Source organism: Fusarium keratoplasticum, chromosome 2 (assembly GCF_025433545.1).
Source record: "Fusarium keratoplasticum isolate Fu6.1 chromosome 2, whole genome shotgun sequence".
In the NCBI taxonomy this organism is placed as follows: Eukaryota; Fungi; Ascomycota; class Sordariomycetes; order Hypocreales; family Nectriaceae; genus Fusarium; species Fusarium keratoplasticum.
Window position 1 is genome coordinate 1,671,589 of NC_070530.1, and position 18,674 is coordinate 1,690,262.

The 18,674-nt window shown below is 53.9% G+C and overlaps 6 protein-coding genes across 6 annotated transcripts; all 6 read left to right on the forward strand.

The window, feature by feature from the left end:
* Positions 1-181: 181 nt before the first annotated feature.
* On the forward strand, positions 182-2,411 carry NCS57_00245100 (NOT2-3-5 domain-containing protein; the record flags this gene model as incomplete). The annotated part of the gene is made up of 8 exons (XM_053052482.1): positions 182-194; positions 557-664; positions 749-893; positions 1,005-1,456; positions 1,509-1,839; positions 1,885-2,094; positions 2,152-2,293; positions 2,346-2,411. The coding sequence occupies 8 exons, from the start codon at positions 182-184 to the stop codon at positions 2,409-2,411; spliced, it is 1,467 nt and encodes a 488-aa protein (XP_052917728.1).
* Positions 2,412-3,252: 841 nt separating this feature from the next.
* NCS57_00245200 (CUE domain-containing protein) lies at positions 3,253-3,875 on the forward strand (the record flags this gene model as incomplete). Its single annotated transcript, XM_053052483.1, has 2 exons — positions 3,253-3,522; positions 3,582-3,875. The coding sequence occupies 2 exons, from the start codon at positions 3,253-3,255 to the stop codon at positions 3,873-3,875; spliced, it is 564 nt and encodes a 187-aa protein (XP_052917729.1).
* Positions 3,876-5,954: 2,079 nt separating this feature from the next.
* Positions 5,955-8,873, forward strand: NCS57_00245300 (J domain-containing protein; the record flags this gene model as incomplete). The annotated part of the gene is made up of 3 exons (XM_053052484.1): positions 5,955-6,042; positions 6,096-7,091; positions 7,147-8,873. The coding sequence occupies 3 exons, from the start codon at positions 5,955-5,957 to the stop codon at positions 8,871-8,873; spliced, it is 2,811 nt and encodes a 936-aa protein (XP_052917730.1).
* Positions 8,874-10,198: 1,325 nt separating this feature from the next.
* On the forward strand, positions 10,199-10,825 carry NCS57_00245400 (uncharacterized protein; the record flags this gene model as incomplete). The annotated part of the gene is made up of 4 exons (XM_053052485.1): positions 10,199-10,252; positions 10,308-10,503; positions 10,555-10,653; positions 10,710-10,825. The coding sequence occupies 4 exons, from the start codon at positions 10,199-10,201 to the stop codon at positions 10,823-10,825; spliced, it is 465 nt and encodes a 154-aa protein (XP_052917731.1).
* A 1,141-nt stretch (positions 10,826-11,966) lies between these two features.
* On the forward strand, positions 11,967-13,822 carry NCS57_00245500 (Solute carrier family 40 protein; the record flags this gene model as incomplete). Its single annotated transcript, XM_053052486.1, has 6 exons — positions 11,967-12,375; positions 12,426-12,595; positions 12,645-12,684; positions 12,731-12,888; positions 12,936-13,466; positions 13,526-13,822. The coding sequence occupies 6 exons, from the start codon at positions 11,967-11,969 to the stop codon at positions 13,820-13,822; spliced, it is 1,605 nt and encodes a 534-aa protein (XP_052917732.1).
* Positions 13,823-15,013: 1,191 nt separating this feature from the next.
* NCS57_00245600 (uncharacterized protein) lies at positions 15,014-18,513 on the forward strand (the record flags this gene model as incomplete). Its single annotated transcript, XM_053052487.1, has 4 exons — positions 15,014-15,645; positions 15,704-15,900; positions 15,954-18,251; positions 18,305-18,513. Exons 1-4 carry the CDS (start codon positions 15,107-15,109, stop codon positions 18,511-18,513), a joined length of 3,243 nt encoding a protein of 1,080 aa, XP_052917733.1. The 5' UTR covers positions 15,014-15,106.
* Between the last annotated feature and the right edge of the window lie 161 nt (positions 18,514-18,674).

Sequence of the window (18,674 nt, forward strand, 5' to 3'; positions counted from 1 at the left end):
GCCTGAGCGAGCCCTGCCAGAGCATCCATCGATCGCATCAACGACCGCCTTTCGTCTGCCCGACAACCTACGCAGCAAATCTCGAGCCGCGACCTCCCATCCAAGCATTCGCTCGACAACCTTACGTTGACTTTACATCCTCCGCGACTTGCCCTCAAAGCTCGCGCGAACTACTGCAATCATGAATCGGCCAGGTAGGACCACCCCACGACGTCGTTCTTTCAGCCTCAGGACCCCGCGCTCCAGCCTGTGCCTCCGAACCTTGCGATACCGAGATCACGCTTCGCCCCGTCGAGACATTGCGAGTGGCTACGGCTTTTGGACGAAGCCTTGCGTCTATTTCTGAGCTCGTGTGTCCCCGCGATTCTTCGCACCACGATGCTCCTCCTCGACCCTCGTTTGCCACGCTCGGACGACTCAACAATCGCTTCAATGGCTTGAAATGCGGAGCAGAGCCCGATCTGGAGCTCTCTATAGTGTCGCTGGGATCACGGCTGGAGAAATTATGAAAGCACTGGGTTGTTAGGACAGCGCTGACGAGATGATCGAACGGCAGGGGCAGTGCCACAGACACTCCGCGGAATGCCTGGTGGCTTCGGTGGTCAACAACAACCTCAACAACCTGGACGAGCAGGTTCAGCTCGATTACCAAACGGAAAGCTGGGTACGCGCTTGCAACCGCCCTGGTGATAGCCGGGCGGCTTCCATGGCCCGACCTCGAGCTGAGGCTAACGACGCATCGATACAGGAAACAACAACTCGGGTTGGGCGTTTGGAGGAGGTGTTCCTATGGCAGGGGCAGGTCCTCAGAACGCAGGACGTCAGCTTGGCGGGAACGTGAGCTTTGCGCAGAGCTTGACCGGGTCGCAGCCTGCCACACCTCTGGACTTGTCGTATGTGCACTCTCCTCGCCATCAACGTTCTCGCATACTTGCTCATCTTTTGGGCGCCACATATCATTCCACCACCAAACTTGGACACAAACACACGCTAATATTTATCAGAGAATTTCCATCATTATCCAACAACCCTCAGATGTCCAACGCCAACGCGCAGTCAATGTGGTCGACGGCTGGGTCGAGGAACCCCGGTGGCCCTGTACCACGCAACCAGTCTGCCACCCTTGGCTCGCAGCAGGGCGGCCAAGAAGATCTGTTCAGCCCCTCCTCCCGTGGACCTCCAGTGCAGGGTGGCTTTCGGTTTGGAAACCAAGGGAACCTTAGCCAGTCGTCTCAGGCTCAAACCGGCAGCATCGACGACTTTCCCCCTCTCAACCGAACAGCAAACGGAGACATTTCATCTGAGCGCGCGGCGAATCTGATGTCATCTCTGGGATTTGGACCTCAAGCTGGTGCCTCTGGTCATGTGCCAAACAGGGGGAACGGCCTTCTCAACGCGGTTTCGGCTAACAGCCGGGCGAATGAGGCAAGGTCACCGCCTGGCATTGGCGCCCCTGGTAGGCCCTTGTCTCCCTTCGATTCTTCTAATGCGGATGCTAACCTTTGCAGGCTCTTCAAGGCCACAGGATGGCAAGGCCGCTGCTACTGAGGACGATTCACGGCAGAAACCTACAGGTATGCGGGAAGAAGGACCTGGCGCAGCCGCAGCTGAGGGAGCATCTCCTTTAGGAGCTATCGGCAACGATGGTTCTGGTAGGAATCTGAACGACGACCAGGACGCCCAAGCTACAGAGGTTATTGACCCTCTAGCTGGCATGTCCGCAGCCGACAGGTGGGGTATTAAGGGCCTCAGAACGCTTATGAACAACTATCCCGACTACCACGCGATGGTGGTGGGCATGGATCCGATGTCGTTGGGGCTCGACATGTCGTCTCCAGAGTAAGTGCTTTTGTCTGGGTTGGGAGCACCACTGACCAAGTCCAGCCTGTTCTCAACGCAGAACTACTCCCTCTTTGACGACACACCTCCTCGGCCAGCTATAAATGCCGGTAAATTCCGACTGCCCGATTGCTACAACGTGACCAATGTCCAACCAATTGAGAGCAAAATCCCCAACTTCAATGAGGAGACCCTATTCTGGATCTTCTACAGCTCCCCAGCGGATTTGAAGCAGCAGATGGCCGCAGTAGAACTGTAAGGACGACCCCTTCGCCTCAGGAAGGTTTCATTTCACTAACGCGGGCTCGCTAGACACTCGCGAAACTGGAGATGGCACAAGAAATTGCAGCTCTGGTTGACAAAGGATGACCACATGACTCCTCAAACTCTGGGCCCGACCCATGAGCGAGGCTACTACATTGTGTGGGATTCAAGCACCTGGCGCAAGGAGCGGGTATGTCGAGATATCTAGGCTTTTATAGGACGAGAACTAACGGTGACTGCAGCGGGAATTCACCCTCCATTACGGCGACCTTGATACCAGTCTCAGCCAGGGACCGGCCGTGTCCTAGAGTAACACATCTCTAGAAAAGCCGAGTCCAAAGGAAAAGGGTAATGATGTCAGCAAGAAGGGCCATGGTAATGGCGCAACACAAGACAGCATTGGGGATAGGTGATGGAAACGGTGGGAAGTGTACCATGGGCGTTTGGCCGTCAGGGTGGGGCAACTCCTTCTCATGGGAATGGTTTGGGTCTTTTGGTACTGTCAGTAATGAGACGATCTAGTCTCTTGAAGTTGATGGCTTTTCACCGGGGTGTGGGCGCTCAAAAAATGATGCCTCCCGGTTTCTGCAAAGCATATGTGTCCTTCCAATGATCGCGAGAGTTGCATTGGGCGTGTCCCTGGAGTGATACATGTGTGAGATGAGGGATCGGATGCTTATTTGGAGACGCACTATCACCCTTGCGCACTATTTTCAGCTTGATTTGTTGGATACACTTGGAGGCTTAAAGCTCATCCACATCAACCTGGAATACCTTGCGCTCATATCATCTACAATCAGTGGCTTCAAAGGATAACACAAGTTGTGACCTTGAGCTCTGTGACGTGAGTATTCTTTTGAAACAACTTTGGTTGGGGAATTAGCCGAGGTTTCCCCACCATTGGCTTCTCCAAAAGGGAGCTCTTTGGGCGCCCCATCCCTGGTCATCCTTGTTGGCGTAACCACAACGTTAGATCCATACCATCGACCCACGCTGGCAGCTCATTAGCTTCCATGTGAATCTACCCTTCACTTCCCTCACCTCCACGAACTGCTATCTTAGCCGCCCTTGCAGATATCCGCATCACTTCGTCGATTACCGCAGTACGGCTCACGTGCCTTTCGTGGACGGCTCGCATACGATACAACCATGGCGGACGATCAGATTTCATTGCCGTACTTTCTGGCGATTCTAGTGGTCTCGGGTCTGATAATACGATATCTGTTCTTCGGAGGCCCGTCGCCACCTCAAGCTACGCGCTCCCCCGAGGCATTTATGAGGTCAAGAGAGGTCGCTGTAGAGAGGATACAGCAGATGTTTCCCCAGGCGGACAGACGGAGTATTCTTTGGGATCTGCAACGAAACGGAGGAAATATCCAGAACACTACGGAGCGCATCTTGGCCGGCCGATTAGACACGGTATGTTGAAGACTTCAGATCCGACACAGGCCGTTTTCTAACAAGAACTGTCCCTCCAGCCCCCGATCACCTTCCAACCACCGCCTCCTCCCGGTCAATCCGCCGCCAGCGCCAGCGCAGCAACGGCGCCCCGACAACCGGAGAAGCCGGCGCAGCCCGACCTGATCACGCGGTACAATCTGAAGAACAAGCTGGACACCACGCCGTCCAGCGAGCAGGATACTCAGGGCAAGGGCTGGAGCTCGAACCGGGACGAGCGCCAGGCTTCGCTGCAGCGCCGGCGGGACGAGATGATTCTCGCGGCGCGGAGGAAGATGGAGGCCAAGATGGCGGCGGAGAAGGCGGGCCACTGAAGCTGAGGCGGAGAGAAATAATGAGATGGAGTAAATTTACCGGGCAGATAATCCAGCGAGAATTTGCAACGTTGTTGGTGTGATCGCGTGCCATTGGAGGAGTGCAATTACGAATCGTTTTTGGTCCGTCTTGCGTAGTGAGGCCTTCACGATACTAGCGCAATCTCTCCATATCCTGTATCTCATAGGACCCTTCGAGGCGAGGTTGACTGAGAATCGAGTCCAAGATCTGCAGAGATGCTGGCTAGGTAGTCATGGTTGGGTTGATCACATGCGCAACCTGGTTCCGCTGTTGTGTATACAAGCTCTTCTCCCCCTTTGGGCAGATACTGTCAGCAAAAGATGCTATGGCCGCTACACATTCCACAGCTTCAGAAGAGGCCTTCAGTGCCACACGGGTTCCGATGGCCCTGGATTCTGGTGTTGCTCGACCGAGGTCCCATGCAGACAGAGATGGGCACCCTCAAGCCTCTGATGTCAACCCGGGTCGGGCGTGGCGGTGCTGATGTGGCTTCGTCATGAGTGCACTTGTGGCAGTGCTCTCATGATGGGGTCACTTGTGCACCACGTACGGCCTCCAACCGTAAGATTGTATCTTTTGCGTCTGGAGAAGTGCGAAATGATGCACGCGAAGGTGTGACATTCACTTTACTCGGGTCTATTAAGCATACAGACCAAGCCATCATACATCGTCGCGTCATAGTGTTGATGACTGGTAGCCGAGTGAGCTCAACTGGCATTTACTACCATTGTAAAAGATATATTATCCATCATAGAAAATATCCAACCCTAATTGATTGCACCTGGTCCATGAGGACTTTTGGTGGCACTCACAATTGTTGTTGTCTGCCATTCCAGCCCGAAGTGGGGTTCCGGGGATTTCTTTCATCACCCCGTTGCCGTGGCCGGTACAAACTGCCCCGCCACATGTTTTGTTTTCTTTTACGCCCAAGACCCTGCACCCAAAGTACTTTGGCCTGGAACAAATCTGCGCCCAAAGGCTCCAACGTCAGTGAATAACCTGGTTCCTCCGAATTCCAAAGCACCGACCCGATAGACCCTTTGGCATCCGTCTGTGCGGGTCTGTAAAGCCGGACCCAAAGCCCAAGAAAGCGCTGGGAGGCCACACCAGAGCTGAGCCACAGCCCCTCGACGCGGCCCTGGGTGGTACATCGAGAATCTTCGGGGAACAAAGTACCTTGAAGTACCGTCCTCCCGCACACCTGGCACCCACCGTCAACCTCCATCCATCGCTAAAAGGTACCTGACCTCTGATCACCTCTGGCGCGCGCCAGCTGCTCTCTTCTCTCGACCTTCTCTGCACTTTTGCTGCATCACCTCCCTTGAGCGCCCTGCTATTCGCCTCGACTTCCTTCCATCATCCTTCGCCGCTCCCTCTCTGCAACTTCGCTCTGTCCCTAGAAGCCTGCCTCACGGCCAAGATTTGACGTCATTCTGGTAAGTATGCCGCTTCCTTGGATCAGCTGCCAACCATCTCTCTCCCCAATCTGGATCTGTGCAGCCCCATGTCGAGAATGGAACTCGGGTGGAAGAGGACACAGCCAAACGGCCCTGCAGTGCACCATTCGTTCCGAGGTCTTTGAATATTGTCAAACCCGACCCGGCTCCTGGCTGGACAACCATGTTGCGCAGCCCAGGACACTTCCCTGACGTTTCCTGGTTTCAAGATCCTGATCTGCATCGTTCTCGCCGCTTCACTTCAGCCCCTCCGCTGGCTTGGCAATTCCTAAGCTGACATCAGTCTTCAAGACAGCGCTTCACACGGTTTGCACCCGCACAAAGCAAACCTGCTTTCATCCGGGGTCTGTTTAATCCGAGCGCAACCCGCATCGGGATCTACAGTCTCTTAGACGATTCACGTATAGCGAACGGACCGAGACGAAAACACCAGCACCCTCTCGCCTACCCGAGGAGCAGAGCAAATCGACCTGACACGAACCTTCATGCCGATCCCAAGACAAACTAGGAGCTGATCTTTCATTCTGCGCTGGCGTGATCTCTTAGCCATCGCATAACCGACTTCAGCGGCTTGTTGGCAGCGCACGAGAGCCCTTTGCGATGGGCACACCCCGAGACTACTATGCAGACCTAGAGCTGCCCCCGACGGCAGACGCCGCGGATATTAGGAAGCAATACCGGAAACTTGGTACCGTTCCAACTGGGATCTGAATCGTTTGCGTCAACTAACTCGCGGCACAGCACTAAAGTATCACCCAGATCGCAACCCTGGGCGAGAAGAGGAGGTCAACACCCAGTTCCAAGTAATCCAATCGGCGCACGAGATTCTCTCCGATCCCGATCAAAAAGCCAAGTATGATGCATCACGAACTCGCAACAGATACCCAGGCGCATCGGGTGTTAAGGGAAACCCGTGGTCGAATGTCAGTGCCCAGTATCCGCCACCACCCCGACGTAACAACGGGACCCCAAGAGCAACTCCATCAGGCGCACAGAGATGGCAAACCCGTTTTGCTTCAGGCGTCCCTCCTACAGCGAAGCAGTCGGAGACCGAAGCAAAGAAGAATGCTGCCCGGGCATTCGAGAACATGCGTAAGGGCCCGTCGGCTAAGACGAGCGATCAGCCCCGGCCTACTCCTCCACCCCCTCCTCCACGGACTGAGTCTGCCAGACAGCGTGCCGAAGCCTCATTTGGTGCTAGGAAGACGGGATTCCATCCTCGTTCAGCCATGGGTGATGAGCCACCAGTAGCCAGCAGTAACTACAACTCAAGATCAGCATCGGAGCGATATGCGCAAACCTTTCCGCAAGAGCCTCCTCAAGAAGCTCCCCCACCTCCCGCAAGACCGCCTCCTACTACGATGCCAGATCCTCTAAGCCAGTTCAGAGACAGAGACAACTGGGCAGATCCCCGACAAAGCACTCCATACACGTCACATGGTGGCGAGAAGACAAATCCCTTTGACGGCATCCCCCTGAACCGAGCCAAGAGCACCCGAGATACCACGAACCGCGACGAGTCCTCTGATAACGAGGCCTTCAACCGACAACGCAGTGCTAGTGCGCCCAAGGGCGGAAAGGCTGGAGATACTACGGCGGGCTTCAAGGGCCCTGAACAGCCGCTCCCTAGAGATCCCGCAGACCGACCCAAAGCTCCCTTGAAGAAGACTCGCAGCGGCTTCAAGAATGCTACTCCAACTCCCGACCAAGCCCCCAATGTGCCTACAGACGGAAACCGTAAGTGTTGTTGATGAACCTATCTTGAATGCCAGACTTGCTTACACCTTGACAGCATCTCAATCACAAAGCAACGCTGGCGGACCTTCAATGTATGACGAACCATCTTCTACCAAGTACAATCACCTTCCCTTTTCACCAAGATCCAGCAAGTGTCGGGGAAATCATGGTTTTGAGCCAGGCCTGGCGGGCATTCATCAATACGACGCATGCCCTTATGACTCAGGCACTAGTTCTTTCAACCCGTCTCCCAGTGGAAGACATGATTCTCCTCATCAGTTGACCCCCTTTGAGCGTCATCAGGTCGAATTTTTGGACAAGCTTATCAATAACGCTGGGATTGGAAGCTCAACCAAGAAGACGAAGCATCAATACAGCAACTCAGATCACCCCCGTACGTCGAATCGTGCTAACAAGGCCAACTTCAATAGCTTCGGTTTCCCCGTCAACGACGATACTTTCGCGCAAACATCCCCTGACCCTGGCCGCTTCGCGAGAAGCAGCACCGACGATATCAACACGAGCTTCGCCGAGGATGAGGACGCGACTGGTTGGCAGTTTAACGCTGGTGGAGCAGAGCAAGGTAGCCCAACGAAGCCTCGATCTCAGGCAGGCAGAGGAGGTCGTCGTTCGCCGAAGAAGCGCCCAACCCTTAACCGTACAGATACTTCAAGTGTTCCATCCGAGCCAGAGAGGCCGGAATCTGGCAAGCCCGAGTCAGCGTTCAATCCTGAAGGATGGAGTGACAAGTTTGGCCCACAGACGTTTGTTCCGCAGCCATCTCAGTCCAAGTCGGTGTCCCCGACTCGATCTAACCGAGCAAGCTCGAAGAAGCCCAAAGCTTCCAAGAAGCCGAGCCACTCAGCACTAGTCGACGATAGCAGCAGTGATGAAGAGGTGTTTGAATGGCGGGGACGAAAGGGTCAGGAGCCCCCTGTCGCTGAGAGCCCTCAGGCCATGGACATCGACAGCCCCCCTGCTTCGACCTCAGTGCCACCACCTCGACCCCCCAAGATCCCAACACCACAGCCAGCCCCGACTACGCCTTCACCCCAGCCCAAGCCACCGGTAGCCCAGCCATCACAACCCACTGAACCAGTACCTGCAGTGGGAACAGCTCCGGTATTCAACGGTCCTCGAAACATCAACGTTGAGCCCTCCAGACCCGAGTGGCGACCTGGCAATGTGGACAACGTGAACGGCAAGGATAAGCCGGTAGAGATCCCAAGGAAACCGGTGAACCCCAACCTCAACAATGTGGGATCGGAGGATAGTGAGGAGTTCCGGGCTAGTTTCGCCGACCTGCGAAACGTGGCTCCATTTGCCCATCAGAGCTCGGGGCTAAAGTCCTTTGCGGATATGAAGGACAACTTGCCTTTCGAGAGCAAGGCTTCGGCTGATGTTTCCATCAAGCTTCCCAAGGTTCATCCTTTGAGGTTCCCATCACCCCCTGTTGCTCCTCAGCTCCCAGCAGTTAATGGAGCCCAGCCGAATGTGGCGTCTTGGGAGAAGTACGTCAAAGATTTCGAAAACTACATGCGACTTTGGGATACTTTCAACAGCCAGGTGGTCGACCACTTTGCCACACGCAAGGCGCACATTGCGCGTACTAGAGAAGAGAAGGGATACTCGTTCCTAGAGGCCCGCGGTGATGCAGATGTTCAGGAGTACTACAACTGGCTGGAGCAGGACATGGACGTTCGGAGACGCTGGAGCGCAGCGTGTGAGGAGCACGAGCATCGATTTCGAGAGTTCATGGCGTTTCGTATGAGGATGAAGTAAGCGATTTGGTTTTGCATTTGTGGAGTTGGCAGCGAACGGGGGGCGCACTGTCTACTGTGTCGTTATGCTTCAATATGGGATGACAAGATGGGATGCTGTCTATACCGGACGGAGAGAGCATAAATGCCCTGATGGAGAGATGATTTCCTGGTATTTCTGGGGAAATCCGGCGATGGGAGCTTGGTTCTGGATCTGGGCAGGAAGATAACAACACAAGCTCGAGGCTAACGTGTGACACATGGGAGCGAGCGATCCGGTTGATCCTGGTTATGGCTTATCTTTAGTAGCAGCTTGGCGATGACGGTTTGGCATTGAAGGCGTTTTCGCCCTTACTAATACTGGACAGCTTCTACGGCGGTCTCCAGAGTAGGTAGGGCGTGGTTCACGGAGATGAGGCTCCGGGGCGTGTATACGATGGTATGAACAGCGCATAGAAATAGACAAGATGGTAATGGACCCGAAGGACTTATGTGGTCCAACTGTGTAGGAATAGTTACTGGTTGAGTAGCGTATGAAAATTCAAGTGTCAGAGTCATCAGCTTGTTGCTTTCTCTATTTTGAGAGAGTGAATGATTCACTGTCCTGAGGGCGAGCTTGAGATATAGATAGGTAGGCTGGACGTAGGAATAGCTTCTCTGACCTGCACCACTCTCTCATCCCCCACACACTCTCTTTGACACTCGCTCACCACGCCACGTCCCTCGTTACTCGCAACATCCCCCTAATCTAGGGAAACAGTACAATAGTTTATTTAATTCTAGCAGTACGTTTGTTTGTTTCCTTTCAGACATTCCTCGCTTTGAACCCGTTCGCTTGTCAATACCCTCCGTTTGACTCCTAGGTCAATAGGACTTCACTAGGCGCCAGTGCTGGCTCAGTGCAGTGATCTCTCTACCTCGAAAATCCCCTCCTATTTTCGAGCAGAGCGGGGAAGCCTTCACTCTTCTTCACCCTCGACTAGCACTCGCTCTCCCCTTCTCTTCACCTCTCTCCTCTTCACCACAACACAACAGGACTATCTCTTCGGTTTGTGCTTTACTCTTTACTTTCTCCCTTTCACTCACTCGCCGCCCTCTACTGACTCGCAAAAGAGTATCGGTCTCACAGTTCGCTTGGCAGAATTCGCCTTCGACTCTGCCTCTATCTCTACCAAGGTGAGAGAGCAGCTTCCCCTCCGCCGTGTTTCCCTTCTTCATTTTCACGTTGACCCTTGAGCTGACACCATCTTGACCATCTTTCAGTAGCAAACTGCCCGTTGCTTGAGCAAAGAAGCAGCCTGCCCACACAACCACACTATCCATCTTCGATCCTCACTAACGTTCATCATGTCCGAGGGAACCCCCACTGGCAAGGCTAACGCCTGGACCGAAGAGGCCAAGGTAACGTGCTGAAGTCGTTGTTCACCCGTCTTGGTCTAACTCAAACGTGTTACAGAACGAGTTTCTTCTTCGAATCATCATGCAGCTGAAGCCCGAGGGCAAGGGCATCAACTGGTCCGAGGTCCAGATGCCCGGCCGCACTGTCAAGTCCCTCCAGAACCAGTGGACTGCTGTCAACAAGAGAATCGATGCTCTCAGACAGCAGCAGCAGGATGGCGATGCCGCCGGAGTTCCTGTCAAGAAGGCTACTCGTAAGTGTCTTGCCTCATCGTGACCTGGCCAAATCTAACTACTCTTCACAGCCCGCAAGCGCAAGGTCAACAAGAAGGTTGAGTCCGAGGACGATGATGATGGCACCTATGTCAGCACCAAGAAGTCCGGCTCTCGCAAGCGAAGCAACAGTATGTTACCAACTTCTCTTCTTCTGCCATACATTACAATGCTAACCATGCCATAGCCGAGACTCCTGAGCGTGCCGCCAAGGCCATCAAGGCAGAGGCTGCCGAGCTTGAGGACTTCCACGTCAAGGAGGAGCCCGGCTTCGACGCCGACTCGGAGCATGGCCAGGTCTAGAGTCACCTCGACCCAAAAACGAAGATCGTGATGCCACTGGCATACATGGGAATGGAGGGGAAGAAGGAATGTGCAGCCGAAGATGATTACATCTATTTTGCTATTTCTGACTTTACTGTCACATCTCTCGGCATGCAAGTATGGTCATCGAGTATTGGAACTGAACGGCGCTAGAGGTGCAGAAGTAGTGGTCCTGGTCTGTATGGGAGTATTCGGATCTAGTCACACAGCCAGGTGAAATGCAAACAGCCCGTTAAATCAGCGAGTGAGACTGTGTGAGACGTGATATGATGTGTTCCCAGTACTGACTGTTGCCATCTTCAAAGAAACACTTTGCCTCCAGGTTGTTGAAAGAGGAGTTTTAGACCCTCGAAACAAGTTTGGCTACATTGGAGAACATACAAAGCATAAGAATACATATTCGGGACAACCAAGAGAGACAAGTACGCTTGTAGAATTTCAAAAGAAGCGTTCATCATTACTTTCGATTTCTTTTCTCAACCAAGCCCGGTTTGTTAGGTTTGGGTTTGTTTTGTCTTTGTTGGTCAAGGGTAGACCAACAACCAACAAGGGCTTAGTTGACAAGAACCCACGTTTGGTGCTTAACGAGATGCCAGCCATTTTCTTTCTATGTTTAATCCCGATTCACTTTGTTGTTATTGTTCTGTTTCGCCCTAGCATTCTGCAGAGTGTCAAGATTCCTCATACACGTTCAAGTCTTCTCATTCTTGGCGTTTATGATCCATGTCTCACTAAGAGTTTCAACTCCCTCCATTTGAACCGTTGACCTGATCCAAAGCTTTCAGTAATTCCTCTTTGACAGCCGAGGCCAAAAACCATTATAATATTCCATCTTTTACCAACATTGCCTCATGGGGAAATGCCGAAGTGTCGGGAGCGAGTCCGATGGTTGAGTGACAGGGACCGGATAGTGGAGGGGACTAAAATGTGATGGGGCCGGCAACAAGGGAAGCCGAAGGGAAGGAATCAGGCGACAAACAACTTTACCTTGATGAAACCTCAACCAAGGTCAAACATTTTTCTTTCTTTCTAGATACCATTCGTGATAGTTTTGTCTCTTCATTCTCTAGTCATGCTTTGTTAATTGGAAATCAATTTTGCGACAATTCTTCTGCTCGACATGTACCAGGCCAATAAAGCCATGGCCACACCCGCCGGTGTCGGCGAACAAGAAACCACACCTCTACTTGGCTCATCTTCAGCATCACCACACACCGACGCTTCATCATTGAACCCATCATCTCATCACGGCGATAGCAGCAGCAACGATGTATCCAACAGTCAAGACGACAGCTGGACGGTCAGCCACAGCGCTCGCCGTCTCTATGTCTCGCACACCCTCTCGACGTGGAACTCACGTGTCTTTGAGTTTGGCAGCGTCCTCTATCTCGCCTCCATCTTCCCCGGGACGTTGATGCCGCTTTCAGTCTACGCCTTGGCGCGCGGCGCCGCTGCAATAGCGCTGTCATCGTGGGTTGGCCAGTACATTGACCGCGAGGACCGTCTCAAGACCGTGAGGCTGTCCATTGGTATGTCACAAAACGGCCATTGGCTCGAACTAAGTATACTGAGTCGTTAGTTTCGCAACGGCTCGCTGTTGCTACTTCGTGTGCCATCTTCCTCGTCCTGAGCAGAGCCCAGAACCTCTCTGATGGGCTACGGACTGGCCTCTTGGCGTTGCTAGTCCTCATGGCTTGCATCGAGAAACTGGCCGCCATCATGAACCTGGTGTCAGTTGAGAGAGACTGGGTATGTCACAAAGATGAACACTCGAGGCCAATTCCTAACCGCCCTCCAGGTCGTCGTCGTTGCACAGTCAGATACTACAGCACTTCGAAGTGAGTTGTTCCTAGTCTTGACAGACATCATCTAATTTGTTGATAGCAATGAACTCCCAGATGAGACGCATTGACCTTATTTGTAAGCTTCTTGGGCCGTTCTCCATCGGTATCATGGATGGCATCTCTACGGAAACGGCCATCTTTGTCAACCTAGGGATGAACTGCACCTCGGTCGTTGTCGAGTACATTACTATTGCCAGAGTAAGCCAACTTAACACACAATCAAGATCATGTGCTCATTCAATCAGGTATACCATCAAGTACCGGAGTTACAGCATCCAAAGACGACACCCACAATTGCAACACACAATGACGAGAATCCCCAACAGCCTACCCAAGGACCATGGACGTTATTGAAGAAAGCTGCCAAGAAGTCCTATCAAGACCTGCGCCTCTACTTCAAGCACCCAGTCTTTATCCCTTCCTTCGCAGGGGCACTTCTATACTGCACAGTCTTGTCTTTCGGCGGTGTCATGGTGACTTATCTACTATCAAGTGGATACACTCCGACACAAATTGCCGTTGCAAGGACAGTCTCGGTGGCATTCGAGGTCTTAGCCACCTGGATAGGACCGTGGTTGATGACCAAGATTGGCCCTGTTCGTGCCGGTCTCTGGTTTTCAAGCTGGCAGTTGGGCTGCTTGGCCGTCGGTATCTCCATCTTCTGGAGGTACACAGACAACGTCCTTATATCAACTCTTGGTCTTGTATGTGGCTCGATGCTTAGTCGAGTAGGGCTATGGGGGTTTGATCTGTCAGCTCAGATCATAATTCAGGAGGTCAGTTTCGTCCTTGAATGCATCATATCGCAAAGATTGCTGACTCTCAGGCGATATAGGAGGTTGAAGCAGAGAACCGGGGAGCTTTTTCTGCTGTGGAAGCTAGCTGGCAGAACCTGTTCGAAATGTGCTCGTACACGTCGACAATCATCTTCTCGTCTCCTAACCAGTTCCACAACCCGACCGCACTCAGCGTCGCGGCAGTCTTTTGCGCCTGGGCCCTGTACAGCAGGTTTGTGAGGAAGAGACGGGGACATCTCATCCACTGGCCGGCATGCATGTCTCCAGAGAAGCAGCAAGCCTCGATGGACGCCTTGTTCGAGCCAATGCCGCGGAGACGACGCGAAGGGATCTGAGGGAGACCCTTGGTACGATGTCTTCCGTGACAGACACAACAGCAAGCTATCCAGGATATACCCCTGGTAGTCATGGCACGAGACGTATTGAGGGTCACCTGGAATCGGGAGGTGGTGCAACGAAGCTGCGTTGCTTCGGGATCCTGTGGCGCGGAAGTCATCCACGTTTATTTCCGTGTCTCGGACGGCAACTGTTGTCTTGGATGCATGCACGACACGGTCCCGTGGATCGAGGAGCGAGCTCTGTCGATGCCGCAGGCTCGGCCGCATGGGATGGCACAGCATCACGAACGGCGGTCTGGATGGAAAAGTGCAGGTTTGGTTAACCGCGATATTCGTACATCTTGTCCCCTTCAACGGTCGTTGGAGGGTCAGGTGCATCATTTAAAAGTCGAAGCGTTGCATTATAGAAGCGTGATAGAGCTCGGATGAGACATACATGAGCACAAGCGCCTCAACCTCACCTGTTTGAACCTTGATAGAAGAGAAATGCGAACCTGAAAAGCGGGACAAAGGTCTCAATCGCCCACCCTCTCATGCCCCGAGTGACTGGTCATGCCTCTGTTGGTGTTGAAGTTGGTTGGCTGAGGCGTCCACACCCTCTGGGCGGTCGGGGAATGGGTGAGTGCATATGCACGATGGCGTTGCCTTACATAAGGCACAACCTTGTTGGCGGGCTCTGGTTTTTAGGCCAGGGCCCGGCAGAGGTGTGCTGGGGTTAGCGCCTGGTCTAGCGGGCTCTGGGTGTCATTTCCCCTGTAGTGTAGTGGGCTCTGCAGCGAGGGCGGCGGAGCTAGTGGGAGGCGGACATAAAAAGTTGGGAAGGCGGTGTTCTTTGTGAGCTGCAAGCTACGTGCATATTGGTTGTCAGAAGGACTCGTACGAGGACAATAGCATAGTGCCTCGGATCCTCGGATGGAGATGCTTTGTTACCTTTCTTATTGTGTGCGTGAATAGTTGCAGAACTAGAATATGACTCTTGTGAACTCGCCATTCCCAGTCCCTCCACCACACACACCTAGGGACCTGGCTCTTACGTACCTAGGTAGGCACCTCAAGGTACGTAGCGTAGCAACAGCAGCAGCCATGCAGCCTGAATAATCCTCCTGATCCACACCCACTGCCACTGTTAGCAGCCAAGGCAAAAGACGTGCATCATATTTTTTCCCCAGATCTCAGCCTGGTCGTCCATCACATGCGCTGCTAAACCCCCATCCTCAATCCTTTTTTCTTTATTTCCATCATTTCCTCTCCTCCCCATCTGCGCTTCCCAGCTTGCTCTGGATGCGCTGTCGCCCTCTCTCGCGCCGGACCCCGACCCTGTCACTGAGACCCTTGGCCCTGCGCCCCGTCTGCGGCCCAGGCCGAACATCTCGACACCCCGTCCCCGTCCCCTTTCGAGCACTCGAATCCCGTCCTCAGTGCCGTGCTTTTGCTCGCGGCCGCCGTCTCGTCTCCCGTCACGATCTCAAGAGGCCTTTCGTCATGAACGGCGCCTCGGCCTCGGCAAGGGCCAAGAGGAAGGCCCCGGGTTCGCCCGACCAGGTCCCCCCGGCCAAGAGAGCAGTCAACGGAAAGCTCTCGCCTGATGACAACACACCCGATATTGTTGAATTCGACGACCACTCCGACCTCACCGACGACCTTCATCCCCACGCCGCTATGTATATTGGAACACCAGGGAGTCTTGGTGAATGGCAGGACACCATCCAGAAGGTGGTTCGCAACGTCGTCTCGATTCGCTTTTGCCAGACCTGCTCCTTCGACACCGACCCTTCCTTGACCAGCGAGGCTACAGGATATGTTGTTGACTCTGAACGAGGGTGAGTGGCGCATTGTTGTCATGACGCGACAGGGACGAAGCTGACACGGACGCTTTAGATACATCTTGACCAACCGCCATGTTGTTGGCGCTGGTCCTTTCTGGGGCCACCTCGTCTTCGACAACCATGAAGAGGTCGACTGCTACCCCGTCTACCGCGACCCCGTTCACGACTTTGGCATTCTACGATACGATCCCAAGGCGATCAAGTACATGCACGTCGATGGCTTAGAATTGCGACCAGACCTCGCCAAAGGTAAACTGTGGCGAGAAAACTTGGTCACGAGACACGCTGACGTCCATCTATAGTTGGCACCGAGATTCGAGTCGTTGGTAACGATGCTGGAGAAAAGCTCAGTATCCTGTCAGGTGTCATCAGCCGTCTCGATCGAAACGCGCCCGAATACGGCGAAGGCTACAGCGATTTCAACACGTGTTACTACCAGGCCAATGCCGCCGCCAGTGGAGGAAGTTCAGGCAGTCCAGTCGTCAACAAGGATGGCAGCGCAGTCGCCCTGCAGGCTGGCGGTCGATCTGATGGCGCTTCCACCGATTACTTCCTCCCCCTTGACCGACCTCTACGGGCGCTTCAGTGTATCCAAGCTGGCAAGCCCGTCACCCGTGGTGATATCCAGTGCCAGTTCCTTCTCAAGCCGTTCGACGAGTGCCGTAGGCTGGGTCTGAGCCCCGAGTGGGAGGCGGCGATGCGCAAGGAGTTCCCAACCGTGACCAACATGCTTGTGGCCGAGATCGTCCTCCCCCAGGGCCCCTCGGATGGCAAGATTGAGGAGGGTGATGTTCTCATCAAGGTCAACGGTGAGCTCATCAGCCAGTTTATCCGACTGGATGATATCTTGGATTCCAACGTTGGCGAGACCATCAAGCTCCATCTTCAGCGCGGTGGGCAGGATGTGGAGGTGGATATTCAGGTTGGCGATCTTCACAGCATCACCCCTGACCGATTCGTCTCTGTGGCGGGTGCCAGTTTCCATGACCTCTCTTACCAGCAGGCTCGACTCTATGCTGTCGCCGTCAAGGGCGTCTTCGTCTGCGAGTCTGCTGGATCCTTCCGATTCGACAATGCTGACAATGGCTGGATCATTCAGACTGTTGATCACAAGAAGGTGCCGGATCTGAAGACATTCATCGAGGTGATGAAGGGTATCCCTGACCGCGCCAGGGTGGTGGTCACTTACAAGCATCTACGTGACCTGCACACCCTCAACACGACTGTTGTCTACATTGACCGCCACTGGGCCTCCAAGATGAAGCTGGCAGTTCGAAACGATGAGACAGGCGTCTGGGATTTTACCGACTTGGGAGACCCCCTGCCTCCCGTACCCCCTGTCCGTCGATCAGCCTCCTTCATCGAGCTGGATCATATGCCTCACCCAGGTATCGCCGATCTTATTCGCAGCTTTGTGCACATCAACTGTACCATGCCTGTGAAGCTCGATGGCTTCCCCAAGAACCGACGCTGGGGCATGGGTCTGGTCATTGATGCTGAGAAGGGTCTGGTCTTGATTTCCAGAGCCATTGTTCCCTACGATCTGTGCGACATCACCGTGACCATCGCCGACTCCATCATCGTGGACGGCAAGGTGGTTTTCCTCCATCCTCTCCAGAATTATGCCATTATTCAGTACGATACTTCGCTGGTTGATGCGCCCGTGAAGAGCGCACGACTGAGCAACGAAGTCCTTACCCAGGGTGCCAAGACCTACTTCCTTGGCTATAACAGAATCGGCCGCGTTGTGCATGGTTCTACCAACGTCACTGAGATCACAGCGGTAGCCATCCCTGCCAACTCGGGGGCTCCCCGATACCGTGCCGTCAACGTTGATGCCATTACGATTGACAGCAACTTGGGCTCATCTTGCAACAGTGGTGTGCTTGTAGCCCCTGACGGCACGGTCCAGGCTCTGTGGCTGTCGTATCTTGGCGAGCGGTCGCCATGCTCTCAACGCGACGAGGAGTACTACCTTGGTCTAGGCACCAAGACTCTCCTCCCGGTTGTGGAGTCGATCCAGAAGGGCATCACCCCCCAGCTTCGCGTTCTCTCGGTCGAATTTAGGTCGATTCAGATGTCTCAGGCATCTGTCATGGGCGTGTCCAACGAATGGATCAAGAAGGTGACCCAGGCCAACCGATCTCACCACCAGCTGTTCATGGTCAGCAAGCGGGCTTTTGAGCGTGTCAACCACCCAGTTTCGCTGCTCGAGGGAGACATTGTTTTGACCCTGAACGGCAAGATGTGCACGACCATCTCTGACTTTGATGTCATGTACTCGCACGAGGTCCTCGACGCCGTCATTGTTCGTGAGTGCGAGGAGATGAATCTCCAGCTGCCTACCGTCGCGGCAGATGACGTGGAGACGGACCATGCGGTCTCATTCTGTGGTGCCATCCTGCACAGGCCTCACCAGGCTGTTCGACAGCAAATCAGCAAGCTGCACAGCGAGGTCTACGTATCAAGTAGGATTCGCGGCTCGCCGGCCTACCAGTACGGTCTTGCCCCGACCAACTTTATCACACATGTCAATGGCACCTCGACGCCCGATCTGGACTCGTTCATCGCCGCGACCCGGGAGATCCCCGACAACACCTGTGAGTAAACCCCTGATGAAGTAAGAAGGATGAACAAGCTAACAAGGATATAGACTTCCGACTCAAGGCAGTCACATTTGACTGCGTGCCATGGGTGATTACGATGAAGAAGAACGACCACTACTTCCCGACAATGGAGTGGATCAAGGACGACAAGGAGGCGTGCGGATGGCGCCGCGTGACATACGAAGGCAAGCAGGTCTTCTCGGGCGAGGCAATTGATGGTGTGGCGCCAGTTGCAGAGGACGCCGACATGGAGTAGAAGGATGCAGATTCCAGCAATGACTGCAAGTCCCCGGTAGAGAGGGAGTGTACCAACTACGACGCCATTTTTTGAAATATTTGCTACAGGAGCAGCAGGTGTGCTAGCAAGCAGGCAACCCGCGGCTGTGGGATCGGGACATGGCGTTTTATGGCGATGAA